Source organism: Ictidomys tridecemlineatus, chromosome 9 (assembly GCF_052094955.1).
Source record: "Ictidomys tridecemlineatus isolate mIctTri1 chromosome 9, mIctTri1.hap1, whole genome shotgun sequence".
Classification (NCBI taxonomy): Eukaryota; Metazoa; Chordata; class Mammalia; order Rodentia; family Sciuridae; genus Ictidomys; species Ictidomys tridecemlineatus.
The window spans coordinates 4,605,797-4,629,888 of NC_135485.1; the positions used below are offsets into that span (position 1 = coordinate 4,605,797).

A 24,092-nucleotide genomic window follows, 5' to 3' on the forward strand; every position below is an offset into this window, starting at 1 on the left:
TTTGAACTCTGAGCCATGTGGTCACTCCCAGCCCCCACTTCCCTGCTGCAGACATTGGCCACGTTCTCATGGCTCTGAGGAACAGGAGTGGCAGTCCCGCGCTGTGCCTCACAGAGGCTATCTGTGGCCATACTCAGACAGACTCCCAAGGATCCCTGGGATCCTGGACTCTCCTGGCAGAAGTGCAGCACCCACCACATCAACGGGAGCAGTGCTCCAAGGAGGCTCTACAGCCACCCATGGGGCCAGGGCCCATTCTCTGCAGCCCCCAGAGCCAGCTCAGGACCAGGGTATGAGGCCCACACAGGCAGGGGTGGGGACTGCCCTGCATGGGAGTCCCCAGTCCCTAGCAGAAGCCAGCATTTCTTGTTGCCTTCCCAGGCCCCTGCCAGGGACAGGCCCAGCCTGGGAACAGGAGCTACAGTACTCAAGGATCCTCAGCGTGGCTGGCCACCAGGTGTGCACTCCACCTGCTCCACAGCCCTGGGATGCTGAGTTGTAGCCTGGGTGGCTGACCCAGGTCACTTTCTCCTCCAGAGGAAGAAGGATGGCCCAACCCTGCCCCAGATCCACTGTGGACACAGAGAGTGGTCTCTGCCTCCCACCCTCTGTTGGCTGGTGCCACGGTGAGGACCTGGGGCAGAGAAGCCGTGGCCCTCAGAGCTGCATTCTGGCTTTTGGCAGCCTGTGGAGCTGGGAATGAAGCCCTGTCTGAGCCAGGAGACTGGCTATGAAGACTGAAATGCCAAGCCACATACAGGATCCAGGCCTCTGGTTCTAGGTGGGGACCGTCCCGAGGCTACAGGGTGTTCATCTCTCATGCCCCTTGGCTCCGAGCTCCAGCTGGTCTACATGAGTTTTGCCATGGCGCACCTGCTGGGTGTTGGGAGACATACAGGAGGCAGGGCTGTACTCTGGGTGATTCCCACCCCACCTGGTCCACCCCACGGTCTTGCTGAGGCCTTGGGCTGGGCCTCTAAGGGGGGACCAGTGCAAGGCAGGGTCAAGTGCCCTGGGGAGCTGCATCCCTGCTCCCCCTCTCCTCCCTCTGCAGTGTCAAGATGCACATCTGCTTTCCTGCAGCTTCCCTAACCAGCTTGTCCCCAGGAGGAGTCACACCTGACCCTCCCAGTACAAACAACTCTTATTTTTGCTTATTTCTTACATTTAACGGGAGCCGGCTAGGGGTCTGGCACATTGGATGGGAAACCCCAACCCAGCCAATTTAGGGGCTTCTTTGGCTAGGGGTCTGGCACATTGGATGGGAAACTCCAACCCAGCCAGTTTGAGGGCTTCTTCCATCAGGTTATCTAAGAATTCTTGGGGACTTCTGCAGACCCAAACCCATGCCCTAGTGGCCCATTCTGTGGTAGGTAGAGCCTCTCTTTTCCTCCCCACCTCTCCAGGGCTGCCTATCTTGGGGTCTCAGCCACAGCCTGTGTCCTTCCTGTGATCATTCTTAGCTGTGGGGAACCTCTCCAAGGCCCCCAAGGGTGGGGGCCCTCACAGCCTCTCCATGACCATCTGCTCCCCTCCCTTGGCTGCCCAGCACCTACCCTCAGAGAAGACAGGATCCATGGGCTCAGGCCTCTACCCTGTAGCCCAGCTGGGCGGTAAGCCACTTTCCTCTTCCATCTCCCCCAGCCCAAGTTTTCCTTTCCTGAGAGTCTTGGTTAGTCATCCAGGAAGAGCCCAAAGATGCTCCCTTGGGCTGAGGCCTCAGGCTTAGCTGCCTGTGCCCTGTCCTCAGGTGGGGACTGTAGGGGAGGGCTCTCTCAGCTGCTCTCCACTGCCTTCAGCCTCTGCAGTGCTCCTACTGCGGGGGATCCTCCCAGCTGGGGCTCAGGGGCCAGGCACTCAGGAAACCCTCAATACAGCCCCAGGGGTAGGGGCCTGAGGTCAGTTTCTTGTTCCAAGGGACTGAGTCAGGTGCCAGGATCCTGCGCTGAGCAGGTGGTGTAGCAAGCCAGGGCAGGGTGTCCCTGCCAGTGCCCAGCCATTGTGGACCCCAGAGCGTGGAGGGCACTGCTGAATATGTGAGGGGGCTTGTCCATTCCTCCATGGTGCATAGATGCCCCTCCCCTCCTTAGATAGTGTTTACCCCCCCTTGCAGGAGGCATTAATTTGTCCAGATCGTACCTGAGAGGTGACGAGATGGGGTTCCAAGCCAGGTGGCTGGCCCAGCCCAGCCCTAGGACCTGAGAGGCTCACTCGGCCCTCAAAGCCAGCCCCCACCCCTCCCCTTCTGCTCCACACCTGTGCACCCCTCGTGGCCACCCACATGTCACCTCTTCTGAGGACATGCCACCAAAAAAATTTTAAAAAGCTTCTCCCAGCTCAGATGCCCTCTCAGCAAGGGGAGGAAAGAAAGAAAACAGCTTTATTGGAGGATGAGCATGAAGCCAGGGGTGATGTGCATCCTGAGTGGCCCTGGGGACGCTGGAGGCAGAAACCTTACCCATGCTGCGCTCTCATGGTGACCCATGGCTAGTCCTTAAGTCAGGTCAAGGCACCTGCTACCCGGGATTCCTCCCACATTCTCCTGGTGACGGGGACCTTTCTGTGTTCACCTCTGTCTCTGTGAGAGGAGGAGTTTTGATGACTCGGAGCCAGGGCCACAGGACCAGAGGGTGCTCTTCCTGGTGTTCAGGTCCACAGAGGTGGTTCTGGGGCCTGGAGAAAGACATTTTAGGACCATAAAACGGCAAAAGGCCTCTGTAGTCTCAGAAGGGTTCACATATGCACCCGGCCCTCAGGATCCAGCCCTTCTTCCTCTGTGGATTCGGCCAGTGGCAGACAAAGACTCTAGAAAAAATGTTGCTGTGGCCTGTGTGCCGAGCAGCGCGGGCCTTTCTGTTTCTTCATTCCCGGGCAACTCAGTGCAGCAGCTACGTGCCAGGGTCGGAGTCTGTGGAGGTGATTTAAGATCCGTGGAGGAGGTGCGCGGGTTCTACGCAAATCCTATGCTTTTCCTTAGAGGCCCTTGAGCATCCTGGGCTTTGGTGTTTGTGGGCATCCTGGGAGGCCAGACTTACCCCAGGCCAAAAGGAGTCCTAGAGGAGTCACCTGGCATGAAAAGCTTAAGGGGTGCACAAAGGAGAACTGGGATTTCCACCGAGGGACGGCTTTGTTGCCATGAGATGAAGAAAACCTGATGAGTGTTCTAAAGTAAATGCTCAAGAAAAAGGAGGGAGAAGCCCCCTCCTAACTTTACTGGGAGAATTAAGCGCTCAGTTTCTCACTGTCCTCACAGCGCTCGGCCTGCCTGGCCTCCTCCCGCAGGGCTGGCTGCCCTGTTCCTGCCTCTGTAAACCTGAGGCCTGGATCCCTCACCATTTGTCAGGCCAGTTCACCTCCCTAGCTCTGAATACCTCAGCACCCACCAGTGCCTCAGAGACACCAGAGTCCCCAAGCACCTGTCTACATACAGCCCGGAGCCACACTTGAGTGCCCCTTGGCCAGCCACACCCAGCCACTTCATTCCCATGGGGCTGTGGCCTGAGGATGGCTCCCTGGGGACTCTGTCACCCCTGTCCTGGCAGCAGCTCATCATTCCTCCTGCATCTCTGAGCCTCGCTCCCTCTCCCACCTCTGGGCTCCCAAAGGGCCCCTCTGTTTTGCCCTGGGGTCCTGTCGCACCCATGCCTGTTGTAGCTCCCAGGCCAGTTTGGGAGTCAGACTTGCATCTGAGTCCCGATTCTGCCACATTCCAGCCCTCTGTGGGGCCTGGACAGCTCCTCCACCCTCCCAAGTCCCTCTTCCACCATCTGGAAAAGGGTCTTATTGATGTCACCCAGTAAGTCACCTAGCTGGTCACCAGCATTGTGCTGGTGAGGCAGAGAAGGACTCCAGGCAGCATCAACTTCCTGTCCCTTTTGCCTAGCAGATTTCAAGTCCTTCATAAGTAGGGCACTGAGGGAGGGGGCTTCATCCATTCTGGGGTAAAGTCTTGAGCCTCACTGGCTACTGAGAATCTGTGACACTCTTGTGGTCCTACTAGGACATCTTACTTTTTGTGCTGGAGGTTGGGCATTTCATCCCAGGTGGTTTTTCGGACTCTGTTGCTCTGGTGAGTCTGGCTGGGGACATGTAAAGCGAGAGGCTTTCATTCATATTGGATGAGCTGGTGGAGAGAGACCCATCACTGTCTCATGAATAATCCACCTGTTCTTGCCCTCCTCAAAGGACACTTTCCTGAAGGATGTTTCCAAAGTCACTGAGCCACCTTGAACTCTCCATAAAGTCCACGTTGCAAACTCACTTAATATTATGAAATCTTGATCCGTGAAGTATTTATGGGATGGAGCCCACAGCTCAGGGACGAACTGAAAAGAGTTTCAGCTATGTCATCAGAGCTCCCAGCAGTGATGCCTTGGATGTCACGCACGTGGATGTGAAGATCGACACATGCTGGATATTCCGGGACCTGGAGGAGAGTGGTGAAGCACAGGGGTGCCCTCCAGAAGAAGTGGCCAGGACCCCAGAGGTGGACATGGTGATGCTCGGGAAGCAGCTGGAATCCTCAGAGCAGAAGCCCGTGGCAGCTGTGGACACGCACATGATGTCGGAGTCCAGGCTGAGGAGCAGGTGGGTATGCATCGTGAGCTCTTGTGTGTGTGGCAAATCCTGGGGCATGACAGGCGTGTCACCATGTCACATTGCACCATCTCTCCAGCTGAGGAGTGGTGCACACCCTGCCTGTGTGGGCATCTGCCTCCCTCCTCCTGCCTTCCCTGTGCTCCACTGTGCAGCTGCATAGGTTGTGCCTTCTCACCTGGGCTTCCATCCCAATCCAGTCAGGGAGAGGTGCCTCGAGGGAGTGAGGAAGAGGGGCTGGGGGCTTTTCCTCTCTTCTGCTCCAGCTGCGGCTGCAACAGGTTCTCTGCTCCCTCCATGGCCCCAACGCTGCTGGGGCCTGACTGGCTCCTGGGCCCCGATCCTTGCTCCCCAGCCCCAGGGGCAGATTGGCTCCAGAGCTGCCGACCTGGGCTGCCTGGCAAGGGTCCGGCCCTCTGTCTGTCCCTCATTTTTGCCTCAGGAACTCCACACGGGTTTCTCTCTGGCTGAGCTCCTTGGTGGGGGCCCTTTCCCTAAAGGGGCTGCCATGGCCCTGAGTGTGGACATTTGAAGCCTGGTCTTTCTCCAAAGCTCAGGCTTCTGATCACCCATTTCTTCTTCTGTCACGGGAAAAGACCTGTCTCTGAAGAAGAGTCCCAGGAGTTCCCAAAGGGGAGGGGGTTCCACTCAGGACTGGGGGACACTTGGCATACGTGATGGACAAGAACTTCAGCCCACACCAGGCTGGCATGGACAGAGGTTCATTTGGGAAGCAGACATACATTCAAAGAGAATGCGGGCTGTCTCCACAGTGAGAAGCCCCGTCTCGGGCGGGGGCCCCAGTGTCTGTGGAGGAGCCGTAGTCAGGGGCCCGACTGGAGGTGGGCCAGGGGAGGCTGCGGGGGGACAATTTTGTGCCACTGTAGCCTGTGTGTGCGTTTCCCCCAACCAGGGCGCAGGCCAAGGGCGCATGGCTGCAGTTACAGCTGCTCCCCAGCCTTGCTGCATCTCCGTGGCTCATGGACGCTTCCTTTGAGACTCAGGATACGTTAGTTTCATTCCCCTCCTTCTCTTCTCTTCCCTTTCCTCCTTCCTTCCCTCCCTTCCACACTGGGGACGGAAGCCAGGGCCTCGCAAGCTAGGCAAGTGCTGTGCTGAAGTGCCCCAGCCTCCTGAGGACTTCTGGACACCTGGCCAGCAGAATGAGGCCACGCCATCTCAGAAGGGAGCCCAGAGTAGACATGCAGTGCGGCTGTGGCTGGGTCCCTAACCAAGGCTGCCTGGTGCCTTGGCCTGTGGTGGTACTTCCACAGTTTTGTTTCTTGCCTTTGTTTCAAGTTATTAATTGTGTATTTAAATATAATTTACTGTTTTTCTTCTGGGTAAACCATTCAAACAAGCTGGACATGGTGGCGCATACCTCTAATTCCAGCTACTGGGGAGGCTGAGGCAGGAGGATTGCAAGTTTGAGGACATCCTAGACAACTTATCAAAACCCTATCTCAAAATAAACAAAAAAAAAGAGGCCTGAGGGTGTAGCTCAATGGTAGAGCACCCCTAGGCTCAATTCCCAGTGCTTCAAAACACAAAGCCAAAAAATGTTTCATATGAAGACATTCACAAATGTTCCCCATGTAATCGCCCGTTCACTGCCATCCTGCAGCCTGAAGAACTGGAGGCAGGTGGTCAGCTGGGTCAGTTTTCTTGGGCTGCTGTAACAAAGCACTGCAGGCTGGGGGCTTAGAAAATGATTTCCCCACATTTCTGGAAGCAGCAGTGTGAGGTCAAGGGCTGCTTCTTCCTGCAGCCTCTCTCCTGGGCTTGCAGGTGTGCAGTCGCCGAGGTGTCCCTCTGTGTCTCAATCTCTTTTGATAAGAACATAGTCAGATTGGATTTGATGACTCCACTCTACAACTTCCTTTTAACTTAATTATGGTGGTACAGGCTCTGTCCGCAAATACTGTGGCATTCTGAGGTCCTGGGAGTTAGGACTTTGAAAGGTGAATTTTGAGGAGGACATAACGTCACTCATAACTCTGGTCCTGGGGTTGAGCCCTGGGGAAGACAGGGTGCTGGCCAGAGACCCTGTCAGTGTAGCCCATGTGAGCTGCATTCACATCTTGGAGGTCACCCACCAGAGGAGGATGGACACAGTTCCTCCACATGAGGGGGAGAGCATGAGAGCCCCAGGGACATTGTGGGTGTGGGAGAGGAGAGGCCTCAGCAGCTGGGCCTGGGATGAGGCCGTCCTCGAGAGGGAGTCCTTGACCATCCCATGGGGGAGAGGGGCTCGTGTCCTCTAGTCTCTTTAAAGACAGGGTGCCCATCTTGCAGAAGAGGGGCAGAGGTACAAAGGCTGGGTGTGTGGCAGGGGTGAGGAGCAACAGCCCTTGCTCTCCCTCCAGGGACCCTCTTGGCCTCCTGGGCCGCAGGTGCCTGGAAGGTATCATCTCCCTCTTTGAATGGAAAAACTGGGGCTGAGGGGACGAAGCTCATCATCCATGGTTCGAACCATGATTCCAAACTCAGATTTCAGGCCAAATACCTTAGAGGTGTAGTCTAGCTGGGATCAGCAAATAGTTGGCAGCATGCATTGGATTCATTTCCACAAAATAGGATCTTAAAGTCTTTATAATAACACAACAGCACTGTTGGAAATTTGAGAAAGAAATCCCTGCTCTGTCTTCATGGCGTGAGCACTTTTGTGTAATTGTTTCCAATCTAGATGCCAAGGATGAAGGACAGTGAGGACCTTATTGAGCTCTGGCTTGACATCAGCCACTGTCCGTCCTAGGCAGGATGAGCCTGGCCAATCCTTAGGACAGTACTGAAAATGAGGCCCTGGTGTTGTTCTCATCCATAGATGGGGAAACCGCAGCTGGTTAGTTAGGTAACTTACCCCAGGCCGCTCCCAGCCATGCAGGGTGGTGGGACTTAGCCAGGCAGTCAGGATGTCCCCTCGGCTGCGATGGGCCAGTGCATTCTGCTGCGTGACAGAATCTTCTAGTTTCATTGCATTCTTTGCAGCACTGTCTACCAATATTTTTAAAAACTTGTTGGTGTAACCAGTGAAAAACATGCCATTGTCCATTTCTTTCATGCCTGAAAACATGAATTTACTGGCCTAGACTCTATATTGCTGTGTGACCTTGACCTTGAACAAGCTACCTTGTAAGTGTCCTATGGCTGCCATAACAAATGACTATTCACTCGGTGGCTTAAGACAGCACATACTGATTGTCCTTCAGTTCTGGAGGTGAGAAGCTGGAAATGAGCTCAGGTGCATCAAGCTAGGGTGCCAGCAGGGCCCTGCTCCCCCAGAGGCTGTGGGGAAACAGCTCCTTCCTTGCTCATCTTCAAGCCCCCAGTGTAGCTTCTGTGGCGCAGCTTCTGTGGTCACCTAGCTTTCTTCCCTGAAGCCCACTCTCCCCGTGCCTCCCTCTGACAAGGACATAGTCAGGGCCACCTGGATAACCAGGGAGGCTCTCCTGTCTTGGCCTAATGGCACCTGCAGCCTCTTTTTCACTTCAAGGGTTTTGTCTTGGGTCCCAGGGACCAGGCTTGGGTGAATCTGGGGCTGAGTCATCCTGCCTCAGGGAGACCATCTTCTTCTGCTTGGTTTAGGAATAGGGAGAGGGTCAGAATGCAACATTCTCATGTTTCATGGGGCAGGCTGCCTTTTCTTTCCCCCTCAGCTCTCACTGCCTTTCATTAGCAATCAGAAGGCACCAGCCTGACCCTGACTGATTAACTGTGTCGGGGTGGGGGGGCATTCAGGCCAAAAGGGCCTTGACTATAATCTTCTCCTTAAGGCCCAAGTGCTGGAGTAGGAGAGGAGACTCTTGGACTTATTGTTAATAATGCATCATTTTATTAAACCTTCCAGGAACCATGTGAGCAGGATAGAATTACCTCTATTTCAAAGATAAAGTAGGGTCGTGGTGGCGAACACACCCAGTTCAGGGCTGCTGAATGGCAGAACCAGGAGGCAGGGCTGGTCTTCACTCCGGGGAGCAGAGTCTTCCCTGAATGAGGTCAGCAGTGTGAACTCGGTAACGGAGTGAGGATGCAGAGCTTGCTGGCGGAGGCCTCCGTGTGCATGGAGGTTTTCTATCCTAGAAGCCTCTGGCCTCTGCAGTGCCTCTGACAGGAGCACCCCCCCCTCCCCCGTGGGCCTCACTGCGGGCCCAGGAGCAGCAGCGGGCACTGCAGGGGGAGCTGGTCAGCCAGGTGACTTTCCCTTCCTCTTTCTCTTCAATGTTCTCCCCATCCTGGGGGCGGGCATCTCCTTCTACAGACCTGGGGTCAGACTCACGCCCAGGCCCGGTGCTGCTTTGCTGGTGACACAGCCTCCGGATGACCTAAAGCCGCTGCATGGCTCAGCTGCTCCTGTTGGTTAAGCTGCTTCCTGCTTCTCACTTAGAGTGGACATTATACAGAGATGGATTTTCTTTTATTCCAGAGCTTTTTCTGAATGTCGATCATTCCCTAGAAAGACTCATAAGAACGTGGCTTGGATGCAAGCAACACAGCACAGGCCTGAAAGCATGAATTTACTAGACAGCCTAGACTCTATAATGCTGTGTGACCTTAAACAAGCTACCTGATCCCTCTGAGCCTCAGTTTCCCCATGTGTGAAGTCAGGGGAACATTATCCCCTTCAGGCTGTTCATGTTGGGAGGATGAATTGAAGCCACCCAGATAAACTCCAGCCAGTCACTTTTGGTATCTCCCCAGTATGGGGTGAGAGTCCTGATGGAGGGTACTTCACTATTCAAATGATGTCTTTCAAGTATTGTAGGTAGTCCTAAACAAGGTGTGTATGAAAGATTTAAATGTGTAATTTTGTTAGAACATCAAATTGGCCAATGACAAGGAAACTAAGGTGTCTGTGAAGACAGGCTGAGCTGCTCCACGCTGAGCGGGTACCTCCTGCTTCCAATGCCACAGGATTCAGGCACTGGAGGTGTCACAGAAGAAGCTGCTCCGGGAGGTGGACCGACTGCGTGCCTGCGTGGTCCAGGAAAGAAGCACCTCACTGTGGGCCCAGGAGCAGCTGCGGGCACTGCAGGAGGAGCTGGTCAGTCAGGTGAGTTTCTCTTCCTCTTTCTGATGCTTGTTCCAGCCAAGCCAAGGGAATGCAGGGCTGCTACAGTTGGAAATACCAACAAGCATGCATGTGCAAGGGGTGTGTTGTTTTGCATATTTTTTGATTCATACCAATGTGAATGTATCAAGGGCAGGTGAACCAGGTGTTCTCAGTGAGAAGCCATCAGGAAAGTGGAGAGGCACTGGTGCAGCCACTAACAGAGCTAAGTGGGGGTGGGAAGGTAAGGAGTCTTCTAAGCACACTGGGTCCTCGAAGAGCCAGGGAGACCTCCGCCCAGAGGAGCGTCGCCCTGCACTCTGGTCCTTAGGGGCAGAGTGGAGCCTCTTCTCCCTGGTTCAGAACACCAGCCCAGGGGAGTTTCTACTGTAAGGGACAGGAAAGTTGTGGGGGACCCCACCAGCTGGGGTGTGATTTCTCTCTGAAAAGTACTATAATGGGGTCTTTGAGCTATGCCCCCTGGACATTAGGACCCCTGGCATAGCCCTGTAGTCCAGATGTGCACAGTGTGATGAGTGACAGAGCCCCGTGGGGAGCAGGATTGGAGGAACCCATGGTTTCCTCAGGAGGATGCTAAGCCCTTTCTCACCATGTCCTTCATTTACTGCTATCTCATGTGGTATGCATGTGCCGAGGACAGACCTGTCACAAAACCCCATGTCCAGATGAGAGGCAGAAGTTCAGGGAGATTCCCAGGAATCATTTGCATACAAAGAGGCCTCATTTCTGTAGTGACCTGCAGACACTCTGAAGTTGTCAAAGGCTCACCCACTCAGGCCATGGAGCCCTGTCCACGAAACACCAGGCAACCCTGATTACAGAATTCCCACCTTCAGGAACTCCAGTTTTTACATAGCCTCTCACCCCTGTCCCAGGTGTTCTCTTCCCGTTTCCATCTTCTGGCTTAGGCTGCCAGCTCTTCCACCCCTTTGCTTGGATTCATTCTTGAAATCAGGAAAGGACTGTCAGTATGCAAGGTGGCTGCACCCCAGTCCATCTCGCAGCATTGGGTGGGGCAGAGGGGAGGTGCAAGGGCAGACAGGCATGTTCTCTGGACAAGCAGGAGGTGGGAAGGAGAAGGAGCAGAACTAGAGTCAGGTAGGAGGCTGACGGTGTGTTCCAGGCCTGGCTGCTACATCTTAGCTGTGTGATATTAAGCAAATCAATCTGAGTGTCCCATGGGGCTAGTGACAGTCCCACTAGGTGAGCATTTACAACAAGGAACAGTAGCTGTGGCATGGTGGTTTGGGGCCAGCTGACCCTGGCTGGACCAGGCATGAGCCAGTTTGGGTGTTGGGAGATGGGGAGCTCAGGGTGGTTCTGGGGTGGAAGTGTGGACACCCAAGTGCTCTGGCAACAGCTGTTTGCAAGGTGCTGTGGGGGTGTCCCCCTGGAACAGTTCCAGCTGAACAGTTTTAGCCTCCCTCCAGAGGCACCTGCCCCTCTAGCCCACTGCGCTTCTCTTGGAATGACTTGGGGAGCTCTCAGTGGTGCAGGACCCAGATTAGGATGGCGTGCACTTGACCAAAAAAATTCAGTAATCCAGATAATATTTTGACGCATTATTTTAATGCAAGGAATTAATTCGAAAACAAAAAAGAAAAAAGAACACTTCATTGTGCATAAAATATGGAAAATCCTTGCCCAGGCAGGATCAAGGGTGAGCAATGGTGATCTTGGGGCTTCCTGACGCCTCATCATCGCCAACTTATAGGTTCAGCAAGAGGAGAGTGTGGCTTGGCGGCAGCGGCAGCAGCTGCGAAGGCTGAGGGGGCAGCTGCGGCGCAGGGATGAGGCGCTAGGGCTGCAGGCTGCGGCCCTGGAGCATTGCCGGAGGATCCAGCGGTGCCAACTGGGTCTGGTGCGGGATCAGGAGCGCATCCTGCGGGCGCAGGTGCAGCGGTTGGAGAGGGATGTGAGGCACCTCTGTCGCGCCGCGGGCCTCCTGCTGGCTCAGCGGGGCACTGAGGCCCCCGCGCCAGTCTCGCCAGTCTCCGGCAAGCCCAGGCTGCAGGTCCCTGCCAATCCCCGCGAAGCCCCGGAGGCAGCCGCGGAGCTGTGCGCCCTGCAGCAGAGGGCAGAACTCAGCGAGCGTGAGCGGGAAGAGGCGGTGCGTCGGCTGCGGGAGCAGCGCGCCACAGAGCGCGTGCTCTGCGGGCAGCTGGAGGAGCTGCGCTGCTGCATCTACCGGCTGCAGCTGTCCGAGATTGGCCTGCATGGCCAGGTGGAGGAGCTCGCCCAGCAAAACCAGAGCCTGCGGGAGGAGCTGGGAGCCCAGGCCCCCGCTGGTGGCTGTAGCCTGGTAAGTGGGCACAACGCAGGGCCGGACTGATTGTTCTATTTCCTCAGACTTTCCCGTGCAGGCACTAGGTCAAGGCATGACCCATTCATTCCCCGTGTCCGCTGTACACACCTGTCCAAACCAGTCAGCCCGGCTGTCCATCCATCCTTCACTCTTTCCATTCACTTACTTGCCTCCACCCACAGATCTCACCCACCCATCCATCACCACTTTTGCCTCACCACCCATCTGTGTACCTGCTTGTCTCTCTGTCACCATCCACCCACTCTGCCCCGTGGTCATTCATCCTGCACCATCTTCCCAACTGTCCTGCCTCTGCCTAGCTATCCTTCCACCCATCCACACAGTTGCCCACCCACTCACTGGCCAGTCCCTGGTTTATGCATCGTTCCAGTCCATTGAGCTGCTGTGGGGGGACACCATGGGAAGGTGGCTGATAAGTGTTACCCAGAACAACGACTCCTCAGTTCTGGAGGCTGGGGAGAGCAAGGTCTAGGTGCCACAGGTTCAGCGTCAGGTTCCTGGTCCAGAGATGGCATCTTCCACACATCCTCACATGGTGGGAGGGGTGTGGCTCTCTGGGGTCTCCATGACCTAATTGCCTCCCAGCACCATCCATCAACGTGGTGATCTCAACATTCGACTTTTGGAATGAAACCATCTTCAGGCCCCAGTAGCATCCCCCAGAGTGTCCACCATGCACCATCATTTCCATGTTCTCTCGCCACCTTCTTGTCCATCTGTCCACTCATCCAGCTGCTTGCCAGGCCAGTGGCCTGCCACTCTGCACCCCTCCTGGTCTCTTCCCCCATCCATTCACCTATTCTTCCAGCATTTAATAGGTCCGTGCTGTGTGAGACCCCGTGCACGAAGAGGTCCCCTCCATGGAGCACTATGTCACTCTCATGTGCTCTTAGTCTCTTCTGACCCAGCCCTTCCCCCCAAGCCAATCACCCCTCCTTCTTTTATTCCAGAATCAAGGTGACAATGGTTCCTGGTGGCAGCTCTGTATGAACATTCCTTTTCCCCTTCCTAGACTGTGAGCTCCTCGAGGGCAGAGTCTGGGTTTGCTGGTCTTTGTGACCCCCAGACCCCAGCAATAGCAAGCAGGAGACCCCGGGACAAAGCACATGGGGTTGGGTCTCTTTCCAGTTCTCCTGACTCGCTGTGCGACCTTGGGCAAGCTTCTTAAGCTCGGGAGGGCAGGCTGGACACTTATTTATTCATTTGAGTGACGGAAAAATGAACACATACCTTCCATGTCCTTCTGGGCTGCGACAACCGCTGGGCATTCTCAAAGGCACTCCTTTCTTTCCTGCTCAGGAGAACGGGGCAGGAAATCTTAGGATCCTTGTTCTGAGAATGAGGAAGCCCAGGCTCAGAGAAGTAGCATCTGTCTCACCTGTTGCCATGCAGCTACTAAGGGATAGAACTGGAATTGGATCCAAATCTGATTGAGCTCAAAGTGCATGGCTCCTCCTGCACCAGCCGCCTCCCTGGGGAGGAAGCCTTAGCTCTGCTCCCTCAAAAGGTCTGGCCCCCTTCTCCAGCGGGTCAGTGTGCACAACCTTAGCTCTAGGAGGGTTGCTCATTAAAAAACCAAATGTATCTTTTCACGGGAACCTGAAATTCTCTGCGTTTCTTCTGGATGGTGACGTGTACCTTGCCCAGATCACTTGTCATGCTGTGGTCTGCGGTCAGAGTCTGCCTTCTCCGCACTTCATCTTCCTCTTGTCTCTCATGTACATTTCCTGCTCATTCTTCCCTGTTATGCTTATCAGATGAAAGAAAAAGTGTGCATTTAACATTGGACCTGGCTGTTTGGAAAATAAATCGTGCAAAGATGGAAATTGTCATTTAGAATCTTTCTGTAATTTTCATGACTTAGGCATTGGCTTATGTCCTTACTCCCCCTCCCTCCATTCATCCTGTACACAGTGTCTTGCTGTTTCTTCCAAGTAGTTCATTGAGAGAAAGTGGTACCTGAATACTTAGCAGGTATCTGTTCATGATTTGTCCATTTGGGGGTCTCTCCTTTAATCTTGAGCAGGGCTTTGTGGGCCAGGGGCTTTCCCCCACTACCTAGAGGGAGAAATAGGCCTGGGTGGGTAAGTGACTTGGCCACAGGCTCCAGCAACTAAGCCTCATAGTCAGCAGGGAGCAGGGCCAGCCCAGAGTGGGACTCCAGCTGCTGCCAGAGCTTGTCCGCGAGGGGCCTTGGGAGAGCCTCACTGGCTAGACTGGCTCATTTCCTGACATCCTCTCACAAGCCCCTTGCCAGCATGATCTTCTCCATGTTCCACACTTTCTCTTTGGAATGTCCTGATGCCCCAGGGGGCTGCACTGGAGGCTGGGTGCAAAGTCCAGAGTCTCTTGAAAATTCCCTGAGCTGCCCCTAAGGTGCAGCCAGCCAGGCCTGTGTGTGCACTGCAGAAGCCTGTCACCAGCCGAGCAGCAGAGGGAGCAGGGCTGCGGGGTGGGAGCCCCTGGAAATCAAGCACTGCAGTGAGCGAGATGCCCCTGAGGGATGCCCCTGAGGCAGGTGGGAACCCCAGAGGAGGGGTAGTGGGGATTCAGTGCAGCCGTGGCTCCTGGGGCCAGTTTCCAAGCCTCCTGGCCTCAGTTCTCCTAGTGAGTGGGTCAGATGCCACATTTCCTGGAGTGGTGCTCAGGTTGCATCCGGGAGGGTCAGGGAAAGCTCTTAGCCAAGTGCCCAGCACACAGCGAGTGATCTGTCCAGTTTCGGCACCCATCGTCCACGCCATGCTCAGCCCGCCTCCACCTGGCTGGTGCTCCCCTGCGGGCCGCGGGCTGGGACCACCTGAGTGCCCACCTTGCGGAACTCTTGGCTTTTTATTTGCTTTCCCCGAGGGCTGTTCCTTGACAGGAGGTTTCTGCTGGAGGCTGGCAGAAGAGCAGGTGACAGGCCCTGGGGCGCACGGGCCTCTGGCCACCAGCTCCCATGTCACAGCAGCCTGTGCATGGACGAAGGGACAGAGAAAGCAGCTGTGGCTTTCAAGGAAGAGCTACCTGGTTGTTGGAGCTGGGAGGTCAGACAGGAGGGTACTGGCCACCTGTCCCTCACTTCATCCTCAGGTGCCTCTGCCAGGCAGGGGTTCCCAGGCCCTCTTCACAGATAGGTCCTGCCCACACTGACTCGGCTGAGGGGCGAGGGCCTGGGTTTAATTCCAGTCCCTGCCCTTCCCTTCGCATCCACCAGCCTCCCCACGGGGGCTTTTCCCAGGGCAGCTTTTCCTGCTCCTGTGACTGAGAACAGCCCTCCGCACGGGTGGGGGTGGCTCTGGCTACAGGTCTGGCCACTGGGAGGAAGAGAAGCAGGAGGAAGGCCTGGGACAGCAGAGCATGGCCAGGAGGCCAGCAAGAGGCCCCAGAGGGCCCCAGGGCAGGCGAGGCACCCCTGCCGGGTGGGGCTGCTGCTACAGGTGGGGATTAGGTCACTGGGCTCCCCTGGGAAACTGGCAAGGCCCAGCGTGTCAGCTTCCAGGGGCTGCCATTACAGAGCTCCTCAGGTGGCTGGAGCAACAGGCCTTCATCTGCTCGCAGTTCTGGACAAATCAGGGTGGCAACAAAGCTGTGCTCCCTCCCAAGGCTCAGGGCACAGTCTGCTCCTCATGACCTCTCTCCTGGGGGCAGGTGGGCACCCTTCAGCCCAGATCGTCCCTGCAGGCTCTGCTCTGTGTTCTCACAGCCCGTCCCTCTGCGTCTGTCTTCTCGTGTCTCTTAAGGAACAGTCCCGGTTAGGTCAGAGTCCAGCCTACTCCAGTGTCACTCCACCTTAACCTGATGACATCTGGTGGCGCACACCTGTAATCCCAGCGGCTCGGGAGGCTGAGGCAGGAGGATCATGAGTTCAAAGCCAGCCTCAGCAACAATGAGTCACTAAGCAACTCAGTGAGGCCCTGTCTCTAAATAAAGTATAAAGAGGGCTGGGATGTGGCTCAGTGGTTAAGCACCCTTGGGTTCAATCCCTGGTACCAACAAAAACAAAAAACAAAACCCCAAACCCAATAAGGTCGCTTTCATAGGCAGAGGGATAGGACTTCACTCTAGTGCTATTCCATCACTGTGTGGCCGGTGATGACTCTGGTTTCCTGCCCTCCTCCTTCTGACCCAGGTGCCTCTCTATCCCCCTTGGTCCTCATGCCCACACTGCCATGCTGGACAGGGTGCCAGGGCATTTGCCAAGTGAGCCACTGAGCAGCGTGGGTGGTTGGGCAGGGTGCTTCTTTGCCCCAAAACCCTTTCTCCCAGGGCAGGCGCTGCCCTGTGTTCCTGTTAGTCCCCAGAGCGAGCTCCGACCTGGCACAGGAAGGGGCCGGGAATAATCACTAAGAGCAAGGCGGGAGGAAGGAAGAGGCTCAGCCCTGCTCAGTCCTGTGGCTGAAAACAGATCTGGCCTCTCTGGGCTTATTTACCACAGTGTCATTTGGCCACCTGTCTGCCCTGTGGGTTTCTGCTGGATGACACAGGTGGCACTGGCTGTCTCCCTGTGATGTTGGCAGAGAGCCCTTTGAAGATGGGCACAGGCAGAGTGAGAGGCGGGTCACGTTCAGCAACAGAAGTGGTTGGGCCATCCAGGATTCCAAAGTCCAGCTCTCCAAAACAGTGGCCCATGACAAATGACAGCAGGAGAGTTTCAGCTGGCCCAGGGCTCGCCTGGCAGTCTGTATTGATCTGTTTTGTCATGGCTTGAGTGACATTTCCTGGAGTGCTTGTCTCACTTCTGGAGGAGGTGGCTCTCATGTCCCTTGCTGATGAGAGGACACAGCCTGAGGTGGCCAACTCCTTGCTACAGCCAGGTGATGACAGGTCCCAAGTGCCTCTGCCTGGTGGGGCTCTGTTGGCAGAGGCCAAGTGGACCCAGGCTGGGTCCTGTAGCCTTCCGGCCTTGGGGTGACAAGTCATCTCACCTCTTGGTTCTGATTACCTTGAGGACAGATCTCAGACGTGTCACTCAGAGTAGCAGGCATGAGCTTATTAGAAGGGTTGGGAAAGGGGAAAAGGGGACACTCTCAAGGGAGACAGTGGGTCCTCTCAGAGAGGAGAGGGACAGCAGGGGTGCCTCCTTTATTGGGGTGTCAGGGAAGTTTCCAGAGATACCTGCCCAGGTCCACCTGCTGACTCTTGACTGACATCAATGACATCAGACTTTCAAGTGCCCACTGCCATGACCTCTCTAGGTCACTTTGGCCCATGCTGACCGGTTGTAATTGAAACCTTTCTTACAGGGCTGTGTTGGCCATTACCCTTGGTTTACTCAGCTTTCTTGCTGCTGTGACTAAAAGACCCTCCAGAGCAACCGTAGAGGAGGAAGCGTTTATTAGTGGGCTCACAGCGCCAGAGGTCTCAGTCCATGGACTGTAGGCTCCAGTCCTCAGGGCTCAGGGGAGGCTGGACATCACGGCAGAAGAGTGTGGCAGAGGGAAGTGGCTCACATGGTGATCAGAGGGCAGAGAGAGATCCACTGGGGAGGTACCAAATACATGCCCCACAGCCACACCCACAATGACCCACCTCCTCCAGCCACACCCCACCTGCCTTCAGTTACCACCCGATTAAGTGCTGATTGGTTTAAGACTCTCGGAACCCAGCATTTTGTTTTCTCCTTTGAACCTTCTTTCCTTGTCTCACACATGAGCTTTTGGAGGACACCTCACCTCCAAACCATAACACTCCTTAGCTCCCTGAGTTGTGGGACGGGTCTGTGTGAGGGCAGCTTGGGTTCTTCCCATGAGCAGTTCAGACCTGCTTTTCTCCTGCAGATGGCGGGGAGTCTGCTGGGGACGTGGTGTGTCCATACACTTAAGCCAGGCAGGACGTAGGCGAACTGAAAGCACGTGGGGGTCGGCACAGTGGGACCATCTTATGGCCCCTCGACCTTCTGTTCCCACTGCTGACCTGCCTGTGCCCATCTCCACAGAGTGGTCATTCAGCTCTGGATCCCAGGTCCTGGCCACATGTGAAAGGCTGGCTGAACCAGCGACTCTACAAGTGAGCGAGGGGGGAGTGTTTGCTTCACTGCCTGGGGGGAACCTTCCCGCCGCCGAGTGGCAACGCTGGGAAGTCACACATAGAAACTGGAAAGCAAGGGGCCTCGTTGTGCAGAGGAGGAAACCGAGGCAGGAGATAAAGTCACTTGCGGAGGAACTGGAAGAAGCAGGATCTGAAAGGGACGCAGCCCTCGCCCCTGTCTGTTGATGGACGTGCTCAGGGAGCCCAGGAGTGAGTTATCGGGAGGGCAGTCATTAGGAGAACGTGCTGTTTGCTTCCTATGTACAAAGCACTTTCCTGAAAAGGAGCCCTTGGGTGCTGTGAGGCAGCTGGAGCAGGCATTAGTGTCCCTGTCCCCAACCCATAATCTAGAGGAGTCCCTGATTTTCCAGGTGTCACACAGTTAAAATCTTTCCAGCATGTTGCTTGGAGCCCAGGTCCCCCAAAGAATGGACTACTTCAAGGACATTCCCAGTCTTGGGAGGAGCCTGGGGAGGGAGCTTCTGTTCAGGGTCCCAGGCGAAGGGACCTGGCCAGGAGAGGGCGGCCTACCTGCAAGTGTGTATGAATGCTTGCTTGTGAGGACATGGCGGCAGCTACTGTCACACAACCCAGGTCTGGCTCACCTCATGGGAAACCCCATGCCACAGACAGGATGTGGGGAGAGGGAGGCTGCGCTGGTGGCCCAGGGCTGGAGAGGTGGGCACTCTGCTCTCAGAGGGGACAGACATGGGACCAACGAGAGTGGGAGCTAGGTCGGCTAATAAAGGGGAGGAGGGCCATGTCTTTTCTGGAGCTGGGCAGCAGTCCCCCAGGGACTGAGGGCCACCTCCTTTCCCTCCTTTCATGGTCTAGTATTTCTGCTGGCAGCGCCTGGCAGTTGTCCTTGTCCTCGAACGGGGAGAGAGAGCCTGGGCAAATCTGTCCAGGTCAAGGTAACCCTGGATCATGGTTCCAGACAACGCCTCTCCAGTGATCATATGTCCCATGCAGAACTGAGCAGAATCTGACCCCAAGGTTTGGGACACCACAGGGACGAACACAACCTGAAGACAGAGGCGCCAACCAACTTCCTCTTGTTCCCTGTTGGACGTCTGTGGGCCCAAGTAAAGAGTCTATATTTGGGTGACAATGGCCTCAGGTCCCTGAAGAGTAACCCATGGCCTCCACAGCAGAGGTGACAGAGGTGTCCTCTTCAGCAAGCTAATGGGAGACAACGGATTGTCCAGCTGTGTGACTTCTCAGATTAGCAACTTTTAAGTTAGTTAAAAGCAAGTGACGCTGGAGGGGCTGTCGGGGCTTTTCCTGGGAACACTGTCATGTCCTAGCACAGTGCCAGGGGGTTGGGAGCTGAGCTGATCAGGGACCTGCTCTTCAAAAAAAACATGGGGCGGCAGATGTACACGCCAGTGTGAGCATTTGTGTGGCCAGGCTGCTGCAGCCAAGGATGGCCGGGGCAGTGCAGGCCCACGGGTCACAGAGAGGCTCTGCAAAGATGCAAAATCAGCCTCTTTAAAATGCCCAGTTGTCCGCTGTCATCCTGGAGGTGAGAGCACATCTGGTCCCTGTGCTCCTGTGCTCCCTCCAGTCTCTCCGCCTCTGCGCTGTGTGTAGAGCGACCCCTGGTGGCAGCCGCCACACCCGTCTTTTCACGATCTGGGAATGGCAGGCAGCTGCTTGCACCTGGGCAGGAGGCATCCACCACTTGCCACTCACTGGAGCAGCAGGCAAGGGCTCCAAGAGGCCGTGCCAACAGTCGGAGACAGCGAAGCCACTGTTTGCAAACCACATGAAAGGAGATAATGGACAGTAAGCTCACGAGAATTGTTACTGTTTTAAAAATAAATGCAAATAAGCAAAACCTTGAGACTCCATTTTCTTCTATGCATTTGCCAAATGTCAAAGGCACCTGCTGCTGCACAGGGCCTGAGCCACTGCGGGTACAGATGGGCAGAGCCTCTTGGGAAGGCCATCAATCAAGGAGCACTCCACACCTGTGCCTGAGGCTCGCACTTCCGACTCACAAGCCTGTCTGCAGAGGGGGCACAGAGGGCTTGAGGAGCGGCTATAGTGATGTCCTTCCCAGCGTGTTTGTAGGTGGCAAAAAGTGGGGACAGCCTAGATGGAGCTGCTGGGTAATGCCAGGCAGGCCGGACAGCAGAATCTCAGGGAAGCCACTCAGGACCACCCCAGAACTCGGGGAGAAACGATCCTTCTGGGACTTTTGATGAAAAATGCAGAAAACCAAAAATTATATTTTGAATAAATAGAATTTTAAGCTGTCTGTGCATAGGGAATGTCTCCACCTAGTGTCTGGAAGGGTGCCTTCCAACACACGAATGTTTGTGTCCAGAGATCTTTGTGTTCCTTGGTTTCTTCTTTTTGCTTATCTTTCAAAAAAATTCATATTAAGGATAAAATAAGATAAAGTTACAGGCAAGTGTTTCCTCTGTGTTGAAAGTGGGAAGGCTGACAGGCTGAGCAGTGCAGTGCAGGAGAGGAAAGTCCGGGGCAAGCTCTGCTTTCTCTCCCACTGACTTGCTGTTTGATCTTGGACAAGTTGCTCTCCCTCTCTGTGTGTTGACTTCATCATTTATGAAATGAAGGGGGTAAGCTAGACAGTGGATAACTTCAGTATGCACTCTTCTGACCCTCTGGATGGTCCCCCAAGGGAGGGATTTGTGTGCATTTATCCCTGCTGTGTCCCCAGCTCTAAAGCATGGCCTGCCTGGGAGCTGGTGGTCAGTGAGCATTTGTTGGATTGAACTGGAGCCACCTGGTATTGTAGCACAACCCAAGCAGGATTGGCCGTGAGCACAATGTCCACCTTCTAGAGATGGGACCTGTGATCTCTGACCCCCTCCTTCCCCTCAGCCCCTCTCCTCCTCCTTCTCACTGGGAGTTTGTCTCTTCCTTTCTCCACCCCGTCCCTTCTCTCTCTCCTGATTCTCATCCACTTTCTTTCCTGTGTTCTCTCTCTTAATGATGGCTTAAGGTTTGCAGAAGAGCATTCAATTCAAGTGGGAGCCCAGTGGATAGAGACAGTGGGGGACGGGCTGGGGCTGGGGCTCAGCAGTGGAGTGCGAGGCCCTGGGCTCCATCCTCAGCGTAAAGATAAATAAAGGTATTGTGTCCACCTACAACTAAAAATTAAATATTGACACAGGCAGTGAGGGGACAGTTGCAGGTCCACTCGTTGGGACACAGGCTAGTACCCCCGGTCTGGCTCTCGGTACTGGTTTCCACGGTTGGGATTGAGATTCCGGTTGGTTCTGCTGGGAGTCCTTGGGACATGTCACAATGTGGCCAGGGTCAAGGTCCCTGGGTTTTTAGCAGAAATGGGCCTGAGCATCCTGTGACCCAGATGAATAAGCATCACAGGCTGGAGCGGGGGAGAGGCCATGTGGAGGGTCACAGGGGCTTTAGTTTGGGGAGGGAAGGGAGGCCAGAGGAAGCCTCATCGAGGGTCTGGCTGGAAGTTTAGGAGAGGCTGAGCCCCTTCCCACCAAGTCCCTTATTTACTGCTGTCTCATGTGACATGGGTGCGCCCAGGCAGACCTGTTACAAAGCCAGTTTGCAGAGGAGGGGCAGGATTCGGAGTGGCAGGCCTGCCAGGGCCCCTGGGCCCACTCGGCCCCAGCCCTGACCTCTGACCCTCAGCCTCTGCTGGAGCACAGGTGGACTGGCGCGGGGTGGGCGGGAGGCCACGCAGGGGCTTCTTGCAGTGCGGGGGAGGAGACCAGTGGGCTGGAGACCCAGTGTCCTTGTCAGTCCCAGGGCTCAGAAGCTGGGTGGGGCAGGAAGGCAGAACTGAGCCGGGACAGGGCAGGTTTGCCCAGCAGGCGGCAGGCCGGCCATGCCAGCAGAGCCGCAGACCAGGGGAGAGTGAGGCCCTGCCGGGCAGGCCAGGAGGCTGCTCTGAGAAGGGCCAGGGTGCAGAGGGCAGGGGACCCACAGGACATGGGTGACCAGGACAGCTGTGACAGCCCTGGGGACCTCTGGCGCTCTCTGTCAGCACAGGGCAGATTCTGTAGGCTTGCAGGGCAGGGGGTGCCTAGAGGGTCTCCCTGGTGGCTGTGAGAAATGAGGAGGGAAGCTGGAGGACAGCCAGAGGACCTGGCAGGGGCCCTCTAAGGCAGGTGTTCCCATCTGGGGACAGGTGAGGAGGGGACAGGGCATTTGTTCCCTTCTGTTTCCCCCTGGCTTTGAGCAGACCTGGCGCCTGACAGAACCTACACACTGGGACTTGCCCGCGTGCAAGCGGGTCCCGGCTGCCCGCCTTCCTGTGTGTTCTGCCTGCACCTGCCGCATGCGGGCTGAGGGAGGTCCAGATCAGTGTCCCTGGGTGGTCCTGGGACCTGCTTGGCCTCCTAACTTGACAGTTGAAGAGCAGGATTGTGCAGAACCTCTGGGCCTCCCTTGGTGGGAAATGGCCAGAACCGCGGAGGAAGGAGGGCTGGGACACTTGGGTCCCTTCATGGAGCCCAGAGGCATCTTGCCTGGACAGACAGACTCCTCTGAGGACAGAATGCCATCCCTGTTATCTATGGCAAGAGCCCAGGTGCCAACTGGAGCAGCGGGGCTGGTGGGGCTGGCACCCGGGTCTGCAGAGGGGAGCAGGGCCCCCTCCCGCCAGGGCACCTGCTATCCCTGAATCCTTTGCCTTCCTCCAGGGTGGCCTGGGCCGCGCTCAGGATGACTCGCCATGCCAGCCCAGGGATGGGGCACTGGGTCCCTGCAGCCAAGGCCGGCTCGACGGTGCCCAGGGACGTCAGGCCTCTGCAGGTTTGTGGGTGCTGCGGTGCATGGAGGAGGGGGAGCCTGAACAACCCCCATCACAGGGTCAGCCCCTCAGTGCACAGATACTGGGGTGGGTGGCCTCCCCCTCTACTGACAGGAGCTGAGGCTCAGAGAGGCAGTGCCACTTGCTCAGTGTCACACAGCCGGGGAAAGTCGGACCAGAGTCTGCAGTGCCTGTGAGGCGTCTTTGACTTTGCCACATCTGGGCAGTTAGACTCATGCCCTCAACCCTGGAAGGGTGGCAGCCAGGGGCCCTGTCACGTCAGCAGGGTGGCTGCAGGGCCTTGTCTTCACACAAGCCCTGTGGTGACCGGGAGCTGCTGCCTGTCCCCACAGGTGGCAGGTCTGGTGTGAGGAGTGAGGCTCACACCTGGCTGGGCTGGCAGCTGCTACCTTGGAACCCTGTCCCTAATCTATCCCTCAAGTGAGCCATGCATCTTATGACAGGCCCAGGCGTGACTTCCACGTTCCCTGCCACTAGGCCGTGTTCACGGTTCAATCAGAGCCCCTCAGGGCCAAGCGCAGCTCAGGGGGCATTGCCTGCTCCCTCCATGGTGGGGTGCCATCCCCTTGGCCCAGGACACAGAGCTGCCAAGTGAACCCAGGTCCCAGCTGGCCCGCCTGTGTTTGTCCCTCTGTCCTCGTGACGGCCGTGCAGGGCTGGGCAGGCGGTATCTATGGCCCTCTTGACAGGCGAGGATGCCAGGGTTGGAGGCTCGGGCTCTGCCCAGTGCTGTGTCTGTGGCCCAAGGCGGGGTGTATGGCCTGGAGCCTGGTTGCCTCTGCTCAGCGGCTGCTGGTCATCTGGCCTCTCTGAGCCTCAGCCTCCTCCCTTGACAGAGGGGGTGGGGACCACCAGGCCACCCCAGGAACCATCACATGCTCCATCCCTGGGGAGGATCTCTGTCTTCTCCTGGCAGTGGGTGGTGTGGTGGCTGGGGACAAGCAGGGGAAGCTGCTAGGGGTCTTTCCAACCCGGGCCGTGTTGCTCCAGGCCAGCCCTTGGAGGGACCCGGCACCTGCATCTGCGCTGGAGCTGGGCCAGGCCCCGAGAGCGAGGGCGAGCTGTCGGAGGGCCGCACAGGGTCTGCCCGTGAACAGGTGAGGCCCGAGGCTTGGCGTGTGCCCCGTAGGGTGGCCACCTGCGGCAGCTGAGGGGGTGAGGGAGCTCCGCGTGTGGAGGAACGTTCTGGAGATGTTGAGAGGGAGACCTGAGGGGATGGACTGCCTTGTCCTGGGACCTGGCTGGGGAATGGGAGGAAGGGGAGCCCCATGTGGACCTGGGCCCGTGGCCACACAGAGAGTTGTACCTCA

At 56.3% G+C, this 24,092-nt stretch overlaps 1 protein-coding gene across 8 annotated transcripts in view; it reads left to right on the forward strand.

Moving 5' to 3' along the window:
- The first annotated feature begins 357 nt into the window (after positions 1–357).
- LOC110597529 (dihydropyrimidinase-related protein 1) overlaps positions 358–24,092 on the forward strand; it is a 153,527-nt gene continuing 129,792 nt past the window's right edge. For 2 of the 8 annotated variants that reach the window (XM_078020991.1, XM_078020995.1), the window contains exons 1-6: positions 650–781; positions 4,186–4,587; positions 9,508–9,646; positions 11,379–11,966; positions 22,652–22,763; positions 23,773–23,879. In XM_078020991.1, coding sequence (XP_077877117.1) covers positions 4,301–4,587; positions 9,508–9,646; positions 11,379–11,966; positions 22,652–22,763; positions 23,773–23,879 — 1,233 coding nt within the window. In that variant the 5' untranslated portion in view covers positions 650–781; positions 4,186–4,300. Of the gene's footprint in view, positions 458–537; positions 627–649; positions 782–4,185; positions 4,588–9,507; positions 9,647–11,378; positions 11,967–22,651; positions 22,764–23,772; positions 23,880–24,092 lie in introns of those variants that run through there. The other 6 variants (XM_078020993.1, XM_078020992.1, XM_078020994.1 and 3 more) reach the window with 6 other exon arrangements.